This window comes from Oncorhynchus gorbuscha, linkage group LG10 (assembly GCF_021184085.1).
Source record: "Oncorhynchus gorbuscha isolate QuinsamMale2020 ecotype Even-year linkage group LG10, OgorEven_v1.0, whole genome shotgun sequence".
NCBI lineage: Eukaryota > Metazoa > Chordata > Actinopteri > Salmoniformes > Salmonidae > Oncorhynchus > Oncorhynchus gorbuscha.
This window is the reverse complement of record NC_060182.1, coordinates 93,515,932-93,533,770: the sequence shown is the minus strand read 5'-3', so window position 1 is coordinate 93,533,770 and position 17,839 is coordinate 93,515,932. Positions and strand designations below refer to the sequence as shown.

The window sequence follows — 17,839 nt, the reverse complement described above, 5'->3', positions numbered from 1 at the left end:
TAACTTGGCCAGATAATGACGATCTGAGAGTAACTAGGCCAGATAGTGACGATCTGAGAGTAACTAGGTCAGATAGTGACGATCTGAGAGTAACTAGGCCAGATAGTGACGATCTGAGAGTAACTAGGCCAGATAGTGACTTCCTGAGAGTAACTAGGCCAGATAGTGACGATCTGAGAGTAACTTGGACAGATAGTGACTTCCTGAGAGTAACTTGGCCAGATAGTGACTTCCTGAGAGTAACTTGGCCAGATAGTGACGATCTGAGAGTAACTTGGCCAGATAGTGACTTCCTGAGAGTAACTTGGCCAGATAGTGACGATCTGAGAGTAACTTGGCCAGATAGTGACGATCTGAGAGTAACTTGGCCAGATAGTGACGATCTGAGAGTAACTTGGACAGATAGTGACTTCCTGAGAGTAACTTGGCCAGATAGTGACTTCCTGAGAGTAACTTGGCCAGATAGTGACGATCTGAGAGTAACTTGGCCAGATAGTGACGATCTGAGAGTAACTTGGCCAGATAGTGACGATCTGAGAGTAACTAGGCCAGATAGTGACGATCTGAGAGTAACTAGGCCAGATAGTGACGATCTGAGAGTAACTAGGCCAGATAGTGACGATCTGAGAGTAACTAGGCCAGATAGTGACGATCTGAGAGTAACTAGGCCAGATAGTGACGATCTGAGAGTAACTTGGCCAGATAGTGACGATCTGAGAGTAACTAGGCCAGATAGTGACGATCTGAGAGTAACTAGGCCAGATAGTGACGATCTGAGAGTAACTAGGCCAGATAGTGACGATCTGAGAGTAACTAGGCCAGATAGTGACGATCTGAGAGTAACTAGGCCAGATAGTGACGATCTGAGAGTAACTAGGCCAGATAGTGACGATCTGAGAGTAACTAGGCCAGATAGTGACGATCTGAGAGTAACTAGGCCAGATAGTGATGATCTGAGAGTACTCCCTAACTGTCTTCCTGTATTCTATGTATGCTTCATACTTCTTCTGTATCACTAGTTAACATTAAACTTGTCATAACCTGTCTGCCTGGTTTATTAATTTTGTGATGATATTATGTGACCAGTTATGTCCCATTAAAGAGTGTTTTTATTCTCTGGGGAGTATATATACAGTAAATATATAAATAAGAAATGAATCAGCTATCCCAAAAGTCTCTTTGTTCCTCCAACATCCATTGGACTGAGAGTTTAATCTCTTACTCTTTCTCTCTGTCCCCCCCTCTCAATTCAATTATCTCTCTGTTCCCCCCTATCTCTCTCTGCCCCTCCCTCTCTCTCTCCCCTCTCTCTCTCCCCCTCCCCTCTCCTCAGTTCTCCCAGGTGCAGCAGGTGATAGGGTTGTTAGGACTATACAGAGGAAGTAGTCATTGTGTTGGAGTGTGCTTTGTGATTAATCTCTAATCACACACACACACACAGAGAGAGAGAAACATACACCAGGGATGTGGACATACTGATCCTCAAGTGATATCTGCTAGTTCCGAATTAGTGTCCAGAATTAGTTCCATCCCGAGTGTTCTGCAGTCATCTTTGAGATCCAGTCTGAGTGTTCTAGAGTTGCCTTAGTGTTCTGAGTGTTCTAGAGTTGCCTTAGTGTTTTTGAGTGTTCTGAGTGTTCTAGAATGGTCTTCACCCCACACTGGAAAGACGGGAGGGGACTGGACAGTGCGCAGCTCCTGCCGTGACGACACCTCTAGGTGACTCATGTAAGTACATTTAATTTTCTTGTATATCGTATGATTGATTTTCTCTTTCCTATCTTCCTTGTCTTGTGTGAAGTAATAGGCATGGCGAAAAACACCCAAATACACATTAATTGAAATGTGAAAAAAACATAAAATAATTATAATATACAGTACAAGTAGAAGTTGGTACAGCTACTCATTCGTGACTTTAGAGAATAACAACAACAAAGGATTTAAAACCTCTTGGGGCTAGGGGGCAGAATTTTCACTTTTGGATGAATAGCATTTCAACTTCCTGCTACTCATGCCAAGAATATAAGAATATATGCCATTTAGCAGATATTATTCATAGAGTTGGATAGAAAACACTCTGAAGTTTCTAAAACTGTTTGAATCATGTCTGTGAGTATAACAGAACTTATGTAGCAGGCAAAACCCTGAGGACTAACTGTTCAGATTATTATTATTTTTCCCCTCTCTCTGTTCCCAGTCTTGTTATTGCCAAGGGATATTTCTTAGGGACCTGTTTTCAGTTCCTACCGCTTCCACTGGATGTCACCAGTCTTTGGAATGTGGTTGAGGTTATTCCTTTGTGCAATGAGGATGTAGGCCAACTAGGAACTGGGGACACTTTTGTGAGTTGCGCAAGACGTGAAAAGTGGCGCTGGTTTGTTTTCATTCCTGTATTGAACACAGATTGCCCTGTCTACAATTTGATTGATTATTAACGTTTTAAAATATCTAAAGTTGTATTACAAAAGTAGTTTGGAATATTTTGGCAAAGTTTATAGGCAACTTTTGAAATATTTTGTAGTGACGTTGCGTTTTTTGTAAGCTGTTTTTTTCTGGATCAAACGCATCAAATAAATGGACATTTGGATATATATGGACGGAATTAATCGAAGAAAAAGACCAAGCCAGACACCTAGGTGTCAAGGTAATGCATGTTTTATATTTTATTTCAGCGTTTTATGTAGCACCTGCAAGGGTGAAATATGCTAACTCCTTTGTTTACTGCTGGTGCAGATGGTGTAGGCCATCAGATAATAGCGTCTTATGCTTCTGCGGAAAAGCATTTGTAAAATCTGACATGTTGGCTGGATTCACAACGAGTGTAGCTTTAATTGAGTATCTTACATGTGTGATTTAATGAAAGTTTGAATTTTATAGTATTTTATTAGAATCTGGTGCTCTGCATTTTCCCTGGCAATTGGCCAGTTGAGACATTTGCATCCCGCCAATCCCTAACTAGAAACAAACTTTCAAACATTAGGAAACTTAAAAAACACGTTTAAAAAAAATAGGGTTTTGTCACACTTGTCATGACCAGCCAAAAAACTACAGTAGTAAATACAGTAGTAGAAATACTAGAATGAGCTTACAGTACCAGTCAAAGGTTTGGACACACCGACTCATTCCAGGATTTATCTTTATTTTTACTATTTTCTAGTAGTGAATATAGTGAAGACTATGAAAGAACTCGTATGGAATAATGTAGCAACCAAAAAAGTGTTAAACAATTCAAAATATATTTAACATTTTTCAAAGTAGCCACCCTTTGCCTTGATGACAGCTCTGCACACTCTTGGAAGAGTTGGTCATATAGTACACTAAGGACCCAGGAAGAGTTGATAATATAGTACACTAAGGACCCAGGAAGAGTTGGTCATATAGTACACTAAGGACCCAGGAAGAGTTGATAATATAGTACACTAAGGACCCAGGAAGAGTTGATAATATAGTACACTAAGGACCCAGGAAGAGTTGATAATATAGTACACTAAGGACCCAGGAAGAGTTGGTCATATAGTACACTACGGAAGAGTTGATAATATAGTACACTAAGGAAGAGTTGATAATATAGTACACTAAGGAAGAGTTGATAATATAGTACACTAAGGACCCAGGAAGAGTTGGTCATATAGTACACTAAGGACCCAGGAAGAGTTGGTCATATAGTACACTAAGGACCCAGGAAGAGTTGATAATATAGTACACTAAGGACCCAGGAAGAGTTGGTCATATAGTACACTAAGGACCCAGGAAGAGTTGGTCATATAGTACACTAAGGACCCAGGAAGAGTTGGTCATATAGTACACTAAGGACCCAGGAAGAGTTGGTCATATAGTACACTAAGGACCCAGGAAGAGTTGGTCATATAGTACACTAAGGACCCAGGAAGAGTTGATAATATAGTACACTAAGGAAGAGTTGATAATATAGTACACTAAGGACCCAGGAAGAGTTGGTCATATAGTACACTAAGGAAGAGTTGATAATATAGTACACTAAGGACCCAGGAAGAGTTGATAATATAGTACACTAAGGACCCAGGAAGAGTTGATAATATAGTACACTAAGGACCCAGGAAGAGTTGGTCATATAGTACACTAAGGACCCAGGAAGAGTTGGTCATATAGTACACTAAGGACCCAGGAAGAGTTGGTCATATAGTACACTAAGGACCCAGGAAGAGTTGGTCATATAGTACACTAAGGACCCAGGAAGAGTTGGTCATATAGTACACTAAGGACCCAGGAAGAGTTGGTCATATAGTACACTAAGGACCCAGGAAGAGTTGGTCATATAGTACACTAAGGACCCAGGAAGAGTTGATAATATAGTACACTAAGGACCCAGGAAGAGTTGATAATATAGTACACTAAGGACCCAGGAAGAGTTGGTCATATAGTACACTAAGGAAGAGTTGATAATATAGTACACTAAGGAAGAGTTGATAATATAGTACACTAAGGAAGAGTTGATAATATAGTACACTAAGGACCCAGGAAGAGTTGGTCATATAGTACACTAAGGACCCAGGAAGAGTTGGTCATATAGTACACTAAGGACCCAGGAAGAGTTGATAATATAGTACACTAAGGACCCAGGAAGAGTTGGTCATATAGTACACTAAGGACCCAGGAAGAGTTGGTCATATAGTACACTAAGGACCCAGGAAGAGTTGGTCATATAGTACACTAAGGACCCAGGAAGAGTTGGTCATATAGTACACTAAGGACCCAGGAAGAGTTGGTCATATAGTACACTAAGGACCCAGGAAGAGTTGATAACATAGTGTACTACTGTCTCTTGTACACTAAGGACCCTGGGAAGAGTTGATAATATAGTACACTAAGGACCCAGGAAGAGTTGATAATATAGTACACTAAGGACCCAGGAAGAGTTGATAATATAGTACACTAAGGAAGAGTTGATAATATAGTACACTAAGGACCCAGGAAGAGTTGGTCATATAGTACACTAAGGAAGAGTTGATAATATAGTACACTAAGGACCCAGGAAGAGTTGATAATATAGTACACTAAGGACCCAGGAAGAGTTGATAATATAGTACACTAAGGACCCAGGAAGAGTTGGTCATATAGTACACTAAGGACCCAGGAAGAGTTGGTCATATAGTACACTAAGGACCCAGGAAGAGTTGGTCATATAGTACACTAAGGACCCAGGAAGAGTTGGTCATATAGTACACTAAGGACCCAGGAAGAGTTGGTCATATAGTACACTAAGGACCCAGGAAGAGTTGGTCATATAGTACACTAAGGACCCAGGAAGAGTTGATAATATAGTACACTAAGGACCCAGGAAAAGTTGATAATATAGTACACTAAGGACCCAGGAAGAGTTGATAATATAGTACACTAAGGACCCAGGAAGAGTTGATAATATAGTACACTAAGGAAGAGTTGATAATATAGTACACTAAGGACCCAGGAAGAGTTGGTCATATAGTACACTAAGGACCCAGGAAGAGTTGGTCATATAGTACACTAAGGACCCAGGAAGAGTTGGTCATATAGTACACTAAGGACCCAGGAAGAGTTGGTCATATAGTACACTAAGGAAGAGTTGATAATATAGTACACTAAGGACCCAGGAAGAGTTGATAATATAGTACACTAAGGACCCAGGAAGAGTTGATAATATAGTACACTAAGGAAGAGTTGATAATATAGTACACTAAGGAAGAGTTGATAATATAGTACACTAAGGAAGAGTTGATAATATAGTACACTAAGGAAGAGTTGATAATATAGTACACTAAGGAAGAGTTGATAATATAGTACACTAAGGACCCAGGGAAGAGTTGGTCATATAGTACACTAAGGACCCAGGAAGAGTTGATAATATAGTACACTAAGGACCCAGGAAGAGTTGATAATATAGTACACTAAGGAAGAGTTGATAATATAGTACACTAAGGAAGGGTTGATAATATAGTACACTAAGGAAGAGTTGATAATATAGTACACTAAGGAAGAGTTGATAATATAGTACACTAAGGAAGAGTTGGTCATATAGTACACTAAGGAAGAGTTGATAATATAGTACACTAAGGACCCAGGAAGAGTTGATAATATAGTACACTAAGGACCCAGGAAGAGTTGGTCATATAGTACACTAAGGAAGAGTTGATAATATAGTACACTAAGGACCCAGGAAGAGTTGATAATATAGTACACTATGGACCCAGGAAGAGTTGGTCATATAGTACACTAAGGACCCAGGAAGAGTTGATAATATAGTACACTAAGGACCCAGGAAGAGTTGGTCATATAGTACACTAAGGACCCAGGAAGAGTTGATAATATAGTACACTAAGGACCCAGGAAGAGTTGATAATATAGTACACTAAGGAAGAGTTGATAATATAGTACACTAAGGACCCAGGAAGAGATGATAATATAGTACACTAAGGACCCAGGAAGAGTTGATAATATAGTACACTAAGGAAGAGTTGATAATATAGTACACTAAGGACCCTGGGAAGAGTTGATAACATAGTACACTAAGGACCCCCCCCGCAAAAATAAACCTTCAATCTCCAGATCGACATCCAGATCATTAACCCTCTGCTCTACCAGGGGATAGCAGTGGCGTTGCCGGGTTGTTTCAGTCTTAAGTGGTGAATCTGGAGACCGAACACAATATTCTGACTTATTAAAAGGTTCCCATCCTCTTCATATGCTGTTGCTACGGTAACACTTTATTTTAGGATTTTGCTCTTTGTTATTGTGCTTTTTTGTTGTTGACAATTTCAATTGTAAACCATCACAGTGAGGTACTTCATTTTTACCCAGAAATCATTTGATATTGATCATTTCTACCCAGAAAATAATTTGTTATTGATCATGTTTACCCAGAAATCATTTGATATTGATCATTTTTACCCAGAAATCATTTGTTATTGATCATTTTTACCCAGAAATCATTTGATATTGATCATTTTTACCCAGAAATCATTTGTTATTGATCATTTTATATAAAAACGGCTGCATTGTACCTTTTCTTAAATCAATAAAATATTTATTTACATTTTTCCTGAATTTAGTTTTTGTATATTTATTATTTGTCACCCTTTTTCAGAAGGTTTATTTCATGCATGTTGTATGTGTGCAAATGCAGAATTTAGACAAACTATAAAAACAACTTTAATAAACTAAAAAACACAATATAATTCCTACTTTGAGACGCCTGATATGATCCCTTGTGTCTTATTTTTCATGAAAAGCAAAAAGTCATCCTAGATCAGCAGGTACCTTTTTAAATATGGGCCCAGGAATACGCAATATATAAAGATGGTGAATAACCCCGTATTTATCCGGGCTAGTTATGTTTGAGAAGGCTAAAAAGAAAGTATTGGATTCCTGATTGACAACATGGCTATATACTGAACAAATGAACTGTAAGTGAGCTTCCCTGGTGGCGCAGAGGATAAAAGACTTCGCTTGAGAACCATATTAAATGTATACACATTGTTGTGTTTGTATGATGAAATGCGGTTCACATTTCCTATGAATTAAATTAAAATACTTTGTGTCTCGATCACCTGCAAATGAGAATTACCATTAAATCTGAAGAGAAACATAGCATGAACGTCATAAAAAACTGACTTGTTTGGAAATTGTGGGAACATTATTAAATGTTCTGGGAACCTTTTAAATAACTTAGACCAGGTGTTCCTGTCAACATTTTTACAACATTATAGGAATGTCCTGTGCAATTTAACTTAAACATTGTATTAATGTCATCACATCTGAGCATATTTTGTGTTGTACCCACACTGTTCTCACAACCTAGTTAAATGTTAAGGGATCCTCTTAGGGATCCCTTGAGCTAGAATCCCGTCAGCGGGACAACCTAGTTAAATGTTAAGGGATCCTCTTAGGGATCCCTTGAGCTAGAATCCCGTCAGCGGGACAACCTAGTTAAATGTTAAGGGATCCTCTTAGGGATCCCTTGAGCTAGAATCCCGTCAGCGGGATAGATTTGACAACGTCCGGTGAAATTGCAGTGCGCCAAATTCAAACTACAGAAATATAAATATTTAACATTCACATAAATACAAGTGTAATACATCAAAATAAATCCTAACTTCTTGTTAATCCAGCCTGTCATGCAGGTGAAAGAGGACCCAAACGCGACTTAACAGAAACAGAGTTTATTAATGTTCAAAACGGAATAACAGAAATCCTCTAGATTGTAGAGGGGAAAACAACTGGAGAAGCGGCCACAGACTGCAGGTCGCTTCGGGTAGGCGCAGGCCGTAGTCGACTGAGACACCTGCTCACACGCAGCGTCTGATGAAGGCACAAAACACGACAGGACAGGGTGATACACAATCACGGCAAAAACACGACAGGACAGGGCGAAACGCAATCACAGCATGGTGAATACAATACAAGGAACCGACGGAACAGGAACGGATCACAAAGGAATAAATAGGGACTCTAATCAGGGGAAAGGATCGGGAACAGGTGTGGGAAGACTAAATGATGATTAGGGGAATAGGAACAGCTGGGAGCAGGAACGGAACGACAGAGAGAAGAGAGAGCGAGAGAGTGAGAGAGGGAGGGGAGAGAGAGGGATAGAACCAAACAAGACCAGCAGAGGGAAACGAATAGCATGGGGAGCACAGGGACAAGACATGACAATAAATGACAAACATGACAGTACCCCCACTCACCGAGCGCCTCCTGGCGCACTCGAGGAGGAATCCTGGCGGCAACGGAGGAAATCATCGATGAGCGAACGGTCCAGCACGTCCCGAGACGGAACCCAACTCCTCTCCTCAGGACCGTAACCCTCCCAATCCACTAGGTATTGGTGACCCCGTCCCCGAGAACGCATGTCCATAATCTTATGTACCTTGTAAATAGGTGCGCTCTCGACAAGGACGGGAGGGGGAGGGAAGACGAACGGGGTGCGAAGAAAGGGCTTAACACAGGAGACATGGAAGACAGGATGGACGCGACGAAGATGTCGCGGAAGAAGCAGTCGCACAGCGACAGGATTGACGACCTGGGAGACACGGAACGGACCAATGAACCGCGGAGTCAACTTACGAGAAGCTGTCGTAAGAGGAAGGTTGCGAGTGGAAAGCCACACTCTCTGGCCGCAACAATACCTTGGACTCTTAATCCTGCGTTTATTGGCGGCTCTCACCGTCTGTGCCCTGTAACGGCAAAGTGCAGACCTCACCCTCCTCCAGGTGCGCTCACAACGTTGGACAAACGCTTGAGCGGAGGGAACGCTGGACTCGGCAAGCTGGGATGAGAACAGAGGAGGCTGGTAACCCAGACTACTCTGAAACGGAGATAACCCGGTAGCAGACGAAGGAAGCGAATTGTGAGCGTATTCTGCCCAGGGGAGCTGTTCTGCCCAAGACGCAGGGTTTCTGAAAGAAAGGCTGCGTAGTATGCGACCAATCGTCTGATTGGCCCTCTCTGCTTGACCGTTAGACTGGGGATGAAACCCGGAAGAGAGACTGACGGACGCACCAATCAAACGACAGAACTCCCTCCAAAACTGTGACGTGAATTGCGGGCCTCTGTCTGAAACGGCGTCTAACGGGAGGCCATGAATTCTGAATACATTCTCAATAATGATTTGTGCCGTCTCCTTAGCGGAAGGAAGTTTAGCGGGGAATGAAATGTGCCGCCTTAGAGAACCTATCGACAACCGTCAGAATCACAGTCTTCCCCGCAGACAAAGGCAGACCGGTAATGAAGTCTAAGGCAATGTGAGACCATGGTCGAGAAGGAATGGGGAGCGGTCTGAGACGACCGGCAGGAGGAGAGTTACCCGACTTAGTCTGCGCGCAGTCCGAACAAGCAGCCACGAAACGGCGCGTGTCACGCTCCTGAGTCGGCCACCAAAAGCGCTGGCGAATAGACGCAAGAGTGCCTCGAACACCGGGATGACCAGCTAACTTGGCAGAGTGAGCCCACTGAAGAACAGCCAGACGAGTGGAAACAGGAACGAAAAGGAGGTTACTAGGACAAGCGCGCGGCGACGCAGTGTGCGTGAGTGCTTGCTTAACCTGTCTTTCAATTCCCCAGACTGTTAACCCGACAACACGCCCATAAGGAAGAATCCCCTCGGGATCAGTAGAAGCCACAGAAGAACTAAACAGACGGGATAAGGCATCAGGCTTGGTGTTCTTGCTACCCGGACGGTAAGAAATCACAAACTCGAAACGAGCGAAAAACAACGCCCAACGAGCTTGACGGGCATTAAGTCGTTTGGCAGAACGGATGTACTCAAGGTTCTTATGGTCTGTCCAAACGACAAAAGGAACGGTCGCCCCCTCCAACCACTGTCGCCATTCGCCTAGGGCTAAGCGGATGGCGAGCAGTTCACGGTTACCCACATCATAGTTGCGCTCAGATGGCGACAGGCGATGAGAAAAATAAGCGCAAGGATGAACCTTATCGTCAGACTGGAAGCGCTGGGATAGGATGGCTCCCACGCCTACCTCTGAAGCGTCAACCTCGACAATGAATTGTCTAGTGACGTCAGGAGTAACGAGGATAGGAGCGGACGTAAAACGTTCTTTTAGAAGATCAAAAGCTCCCTGGGCGGAACCGGACCACTTAAAATACGTCTTAACAGAAGTAAGAGCTGTGAGAGGGGCAGCAACTTGACCGAAATTACGAATGAAACGCCGATAGAAATTAGCGAAACCTAAAAAGCGCTGCAACTCGACACGTGACCTTGGAACGGGCCAATCACTGACAGCTTGGACCTTAGCGGAATCCATCTGAATGCCTTCAGCGGAAATAACGGAACCGAGAAAAGTAACGGAGGAGACATGAAAAGAGCACTTCTCAGCCTTTACGTAGAGACAATTCTCTAAAAGGCGCTGTAGAACACGTCGAACGTGCTGAACATGAATCTCGAGTGACGGAGAAAAAATCAGGATATCGTCAAGATAGACAAAAACAAAAATGTTCAGCATGTCTCTCAGAACATCATTAACTAATGCCTGAAAAACAGCTGGCGCATTGGCGAGACCGAACGGCAGAACCCGGTACTCAAAATGCCCTAACGGAGTGTTAAACGCCGTTTTCCACTCGTCCCCCCTCTCTGATGCGCACGAGATGGTAAGCGTTACGAAGGTCCAACTTAGTAAAGCACCTGGCTCCCTGCAGAATCTCGAAGGCTGATGACATAAGGGGAAGCGGATAACGATTCTTAACCGTTATGTCATTCAGCCTCGATAATCCACGCAGGGGCGCAGAGTACCGTCCTTCTTTTTAACAAAAAAGAACCCCGCCCGGCCGGAGAAGAAGAAGGCACAACGGTACCGGCGTCAAGAGACACAGACAAATAATCCTCGAGAGCCTTACGTTCGGGAGCCGACAGAGAGTATAGTCTACCTCGAGGAGGAGTGGTCCCCGGAAGGAGATCAATACTACAATCATACGACCGGTGAGGAGGAAGGGAGTTGGCTCGGGACCGACTGAAGACCGTGCGCAGATCATGATATTCCTCCGGCACTCCTGTCAAATCGCCAGGTTCCTCCTGAGAAGTAGGAACAGAAGAAACGGGAGGGATGGCAGACATTAAACACTTCACATGACAAGAAACGTTCCAGGATAGGATAGAATTACTAGACCAATTAATAGAAGGATTATGACATACTAGCCAGGGATGACCCAAAACAACAGGTGTAAACGGTGAATGGAAAATCAAAAAAGAAATAGTCTCACTGTGGTTACCAGATACTGTGAGAGTTAAAGGTAGTGTCTCAAATTTGATACTGGGAAGATGACTACCATCTAAGGCAAACATGGGCGTAGGCCTGTCTAACGGTCTGAAAGGAATGTTATGTTTCCGAACCCATGCTTCGTCCATGAAACAACCCTCAGCCCCAGAGTCAATCAAAGCACTGCATGTAGCACCCGAACCGGTCCAGCGTAGATGGACCGACATAGTAGTACAAGATCTAGATGAAGGGACCTGAGTAGTAGCGCTCACCAGTAGCCCTCCGCTTACTGATGGACTCTGGCCTCTTACTGGACATGAATTAACAAAATGTCCAGCAACTCCGCAATAGAGGCACAGGCGGTTGGTGATCCTCCGTTCCCTCTCCTTATTCGAGATGCGAATCCCTCCCAGCTGCATGGGCTCAGTCTCAAAGCCAGAGGAGGGAGATGGTTGCGATGCGGAGCAGGGAAACACCGTTGATGCGAGCTCTCTTCCACGAGCCCGGTGACGAAGATCTACCCGTCGTTCTATGCGGATGGCGAGAGCAATCAAAGAATCCACATCTGATGGAACCTCCCGGGAGAGAATCTCATCCTTAACCACTGCGTGGAGTCCCTCCAGAAAACGAGCGAGCAGCGCCGGCTCGTTCCACTCACTAGAGGCAGCAAGAGTGCGAAACTCAATGGAATAATCCGTTATGGACCGTTCACCTTGGCATAAGGAAGCCAGGGCCCTAGAAGCCTCCCCACCAAAAACTGAACGGTCAAAAACCCGAATCATCTCCTCTTTAAAGTTCTGGAATCTGTTAGAGCAATCAGCCCTTGCCTCCCAGATAGCTGTGCCCCATTCTCGAGCCCGGCCAGTAAGGAGTGAAATGACGTAAGCAACCCGAGCTCTCTCTCTAGAGTATGTGTGGGGTTGGAGAGAGAACACAATCTCACACTGCGTGAGAAAGGAGCGGCACTCAGTGGGCTGCCCGGAGTAGCAAGGTGGGTTATTAACCCTGGGTTCTGGAGGCTCAGCAGGCCAGGGAGTAACAGGTGGCACGAGACGTAGACTCTGGAACTGTCCAGAGAGGTCGGAAACCTGAGCGGCCAGGTTCTCCACGGCATGGCGAGCAGCAGACAATTCCTGCTCGTGTCTGCCGAGCATGGCTCCTTGGATCTCGACGGCAGTGTAACGAGCGTCTGAAGTCGCTGGGTCCATTCCTTGGTCGGTTCCTTCTGTCATGCAGGTGAAAGAGGACCCAAACGCGACTTAACAGAAACAGAGTTTATTAATGTTCAAAACGGAATAACAGAAATCCTCTAGATTGTAGAGGGGAAAACAACTGGAGAAGCGGCCACAGACTGCAGGTCGCTTCGGGTAGGCGCAGGCCGTAGTCGACTGAGACACCTGCTCACACGCAGCGTCTGATGAAGGCACAAAACACGACAGGACAGGGTGATACACAATCACGGCAAAAACACGACAGGACAGGGCGAAACGCAATCACAGCATGGTGAATACAATACAAGGAACCGACGGAACAGGAACGGATCACAAAGGAATAAATAGGGACTCTAATCAGGGGAAAGGATCGGGAACAGGTGTGGGAAGACTAAATGATGATTAGGGGAATAGGAACAGCTGGGAGCAGGAACGGAACGACAGAGAGAAGAGAGAGCGAGAGAGGGAGGGGGAGAGAGAGGGATAGAACCAAACAAGACCAGCAGAGGGAAACGAATAGCATGGGGAGCACAGGGACAAGACATGACAATAAATGACAAACATGACACAGCCGCTGTGTCAGATGTAATAAAGGCTTTACGGCAAAAGCACACCATGCGATTATCTGAGGACAGCGCCACACATACAAAACATGAAAACCATTTTGCAACCAGGCAGGTGCAACACGAAAGTCAGAAATAGCGATAAAATAAATGCCTTACCTTTGATGATCTTCATCTTTTTGCAATCCCAAATGTCTCAGTGACACAATGAATGGTCGTTTTGTTCGATAAATTCCTTCTTTATGTCCCCAAAATGTCCATTTATTTGGCGCTTTTGATTCAGAAATACACCGGTCCCAACATGACTACAAATGATCTAATAAGTTACCTGTAAACTTGGTCCAAACATTTCAAACAACGTTTCTAATCCAACCTCAGGTACCCTAAAATGTCAATAATCAAACAAATTTAAGACGGTATAAACTGTTTCCAATACCGGAGAAAAGTAACGAGGAGCGCGCTCCTGTTCACAAGCACAAAAAGACTTGAGTCCATCTGAGTGACACATGGAAGGAATAGGATTACTTCTTCATTTCTCAAAAGAAAAACATTGAACAATTTCTAACGACTGTTAACATCTAGTGGAAGCCATAGGAACTGCAATATGGGCCCTAATAAATCAGGTTTCCCATAGAAAGTTATTGGAAAACACAATGACCTCAAAAACAAATTTCCCTGGATGGATTGTGCTTGAGATTTCGCCTCTCAAATCAGTTCTGTTATACTCACAGACATTATTGTAACGGTTTCAGAAACTGTAGTGTTTTCTATCCAATACTACCATGTATATGCATATCCTAGCTTCCGGGCAACAGGCAGTTTACTTTGGGCACGCTTTTAATCCGGATGTGAAAATAGTGCCCACTAGCTCGAAGAGGTTTTAAATGTTCTGGGGAATCTATAAAGAAGTGAAAGATTATTCTGTCAACATTCTAGCAACATCAAAGGAATGGTTTGTGCACCCTGATAAAAATATTATCTGAATGTCAGCAGAACTTGGAATGTTTTTGTGTTTTAGGAACACATCTCCACAATCTTCCCACAACCTAAATAATATTTCTGGGAACGTTCTTGTAACGTCAGGTGACTGTTTTTGGCACCCTAAAAGAAACATTGTAGAATCATCCACACAACTGGACAGGTTTTTGTGCTTTGGGAACATATATTTTGTGACACAATGTTCCCGTCAGACTGTACCCACGACCAAATGAAACGTTCTGGGAACCTTTTTAAAATAACAGATTAAAATGTGTTCTAGGAACATTCTTGCAACATCAGGCAAATGTTTAATACAAACATTCTATGATCATAAGCACAACTAGACAGTTGTTGTGTTATGAGAACATTTGCCGCGACCAAACAAATGTTCTGTGAATTTTCACAGAACCAATTTTGCTTTTCTTGGATGTTATTAGAGGGATTGTTTTCAATGAATGTTCTGTGTCCATACTGTACATACAATCGACTGTTGAAAGAAAATTAATCTATTCATCACCAGCTGCTGTTTGAATGAACTTACATCCACTATCAGACTGGTTAAATAGAAAAGCACACAATGTGTGTGTGTGTGTGTGTGTGTGTGTGTCTGTGTGTGTGTGTGTGTGCTTGTCAATAGTCGGGGTCGATTTCACGGCTTAGTAGGTGAGCACAAGGAATAGGCAGATCAAAGAATGAGTGAACAATTCATATTTTTAAATATCATGAGGAAGTGTTTTCAGTCTGTAGACGACAGGTCAGAAGACAGCTGAGTGACAGTGGAAGGGGATGGTCTATCTTAACAGTCAGGTACCATTGTGTCTCAATTCTATCCTCTTTAACATAGCCTAACCTCTTAACCAGCTCTAGGTAAACGTAAGCCTGCTAGCTGAAGGAAAAAGTGTCATAATAAAATGCTTTGAACATGAACTGTATTTCACTGTGGTGTGTGTGTGTGTGTGTGTGTGTGTGTGTGTGTGTGTGTGTGTGTGTGTGTGTGTGTGTGTGTGTGTGTGTGTGTGTGTGTGTGTGTGTGTGTGTGTGTGTGTGTGTGTGTGTGTGTGTGTGTGTGTGTGTGTGTGTGTGTGTGTCAGCAGGTAGTATTATCAGTATGAACATCAGTACCAGTGATAGTTGTGATGCATTCCAACTCTCCAGTAGCCACGTCCACGTCCCCAGTATCACTTGGCCCTACATCGCCGCTGAGCTGATCATCGCTCTCCTCACTATCGCTGGGAATTTCCTGGTCTGTCTGGCCGTGAACCGAAACCGGAAGCTACGCACCGTCACCAACTACTTCCTGGTGAGAGGCTGAGAAACGTGTTACACTTAAAAAGGTCCCCATGGGAAGAAGGAAGATCAAAGAGATAGATAGATGACTCTGGATGGATAAAAACCTGTTTTAGCATGGGCATTGCCATTCATGACTCCCACCATTTCAATGTAGTCAACTGGGTGGGGATTCCTATGGTTGGGATCGATCAGCCAATGGTCTGAGGATTGTCTTCTTCAAATTGGATTGTTTATGATTAGTAAATGGCTTGACACTATATCACCGCCACCTAGTGGCCACAATAAATTAAAGACAAGATTTGGTTCAGTACTGCAGGTGGCGGGTAAATCACCGAATATTAAACCCGTTCACTTTTTTTCAAACATGAGATGAAAATGTACTACTCTACAAATATCATGATGGCACACATCATCTATCGAACTCTGTGGAGAAGATGAGCTAATAGGAACCAAAGGAACCCAGGAAGAAACTTCATAAGGAACTTATCTCTCCCCATTTCCCTTTCCCAGGTGTCGCTTTCGGTGGCCGACATCTTTGTGGGCGTGCTGGCGATCCCGTGTGCCGTGTTGACCGACTTGGGCCAGCCGCGCCACAACCTGCCTCTGTGTCTGCTCCTCCTGAGCGTGCTCATCGTGCTAACCCAGAGCTCCATCCTCAGCCTGCTAGCGGTAGCTGCAGAGCGCTACGTGGCCATCCTGCTGCCGCTCCAGTACCAGAGGATCGTGAGCCCCAGGTAGGTCACCCAGGTGGATGAGGCTAGTTAGCTGCTGATCATAGTCCACCCAGGTGTATAGGGCTAGTTAGCTGCTGATCATAGTCCACCCAGGTGGATGAGGCTAGTTAGCTGCTGATCATAGTCCACCCAGGTGAATGAGGCTAGTTAGCTGCTGATCATAGTCCACCCAGGTGAATGTAGACTAGTTAGCTGCTGATCATAGTCCACCCAGGTGAATGTAGACTAGTTAGCTGCTGATCATAGTCCACCCAGGTGAATGTAGACTAGTTAGCTGCTGATCATAGTCCACCCAGGTGAATGAGGCTAGTTAGCTGCTGATCATAGTCCACCCAGGTGGATGTAGACTAGTTAGCTGCTGATCATAGTCCACCCAGGTGAATGTAGACTAGTTAGCTGCTGATCATAGTCCACCCAGGTGAATGAGGCTAGTTAGCTGCTGATCATAGTCCACCCAGGTGAATGTAGACTAGTTAGCTGCTGATCATAGTCCACCCAGGTGAATGTAGACTAGTTAGCTGCTAGCCATGTGTTTTCCTGTGTATTTCCATGTATGTGTTATGTCCTGCATTGGCCGACACCCAGGACCACATCGGAAATAAATGTTTTTACGCTTTCATGTGTCATCCTCTGGGTTCCATTTGTACTTTTAAAACGGTATTTAAACCATTCTAATTGTTTTACCCCAAAAATAAAAAATCAATCAGGAACGCCCGGCTGGCCCTGATCCTCACCTGGTGTCTGGCCCTATTCTCTGGTTCCATCCCTCTGATGGGCTGGCACGGACCACTGCCACCTTCTGGGTACGTATCATAACATGACATTGTTTAACATTTTTCCATCTTAAAATCTGGATTTAAATGTTAATCGTACCATCTGTAACTACCTGGTTGTCACCAGTATATGGTTCACTTGAACTTTCAAATTTAAATTATACGCTAACTAATCTCTATTAAAAAATGTTGTATTAAATTAAAAAATAAAAGTATAATCTCTTCACTTTTTATCTTCAGGGCCTGTCTCTTCACCTGTGTGGTCAATTTGAGTTATATGGTCTACTTCAACTTCTTGGGCTGTGTGCTGGTTCCCCTGGTGGTCATGTTTATCATCTACGGTCACATCTTCCTCACGGTCCGACAGCAGCTCAGACGCATCGCTGCCGGGAGGGGACCAGCCAGACCTGATACCAGGGAGGGAGAGAGTGGACCAGCCAGACCTGATACCAGGGAGGGAGAGAGTGGACCAGCCAGACCTGATACCAGGGATGGAGAGAGTGGACCAGGCAGGCCTGATACCAGGGATGGAGAGAGTGGACCAGCCAGGCCTGATACCAGGGATGG

At 43.9% G+C, this 17,839-nt stretch overlaps 1 protein-coding gene across 1 annotated transcript; it reads left to right on the top strand.

Annotated features, from left to right (window-relative positions):
• Positions 1–1,160: 1,160 nt before the first annotated feature.
• On the top strand, positions 1,161–17,807 carry LOC124046765 (adenosine receptor A2b-like; the record flags this gene model as incomplete). Its single annotated transcript, XM_046367506.1, has 5 exons — positions 1,161–1,728; positions 15,570–15,775; positions 16,276–16,499; positions 17,207–17,302; positions 17,513–17,807. Coding segments are annotated over exons 2-5 (807 nt in total), but the record flags the coding sequence as incomplete, so codon positions are not given.
• Positions 17,808–17,839: the final 32 nt, after the last annotated feature.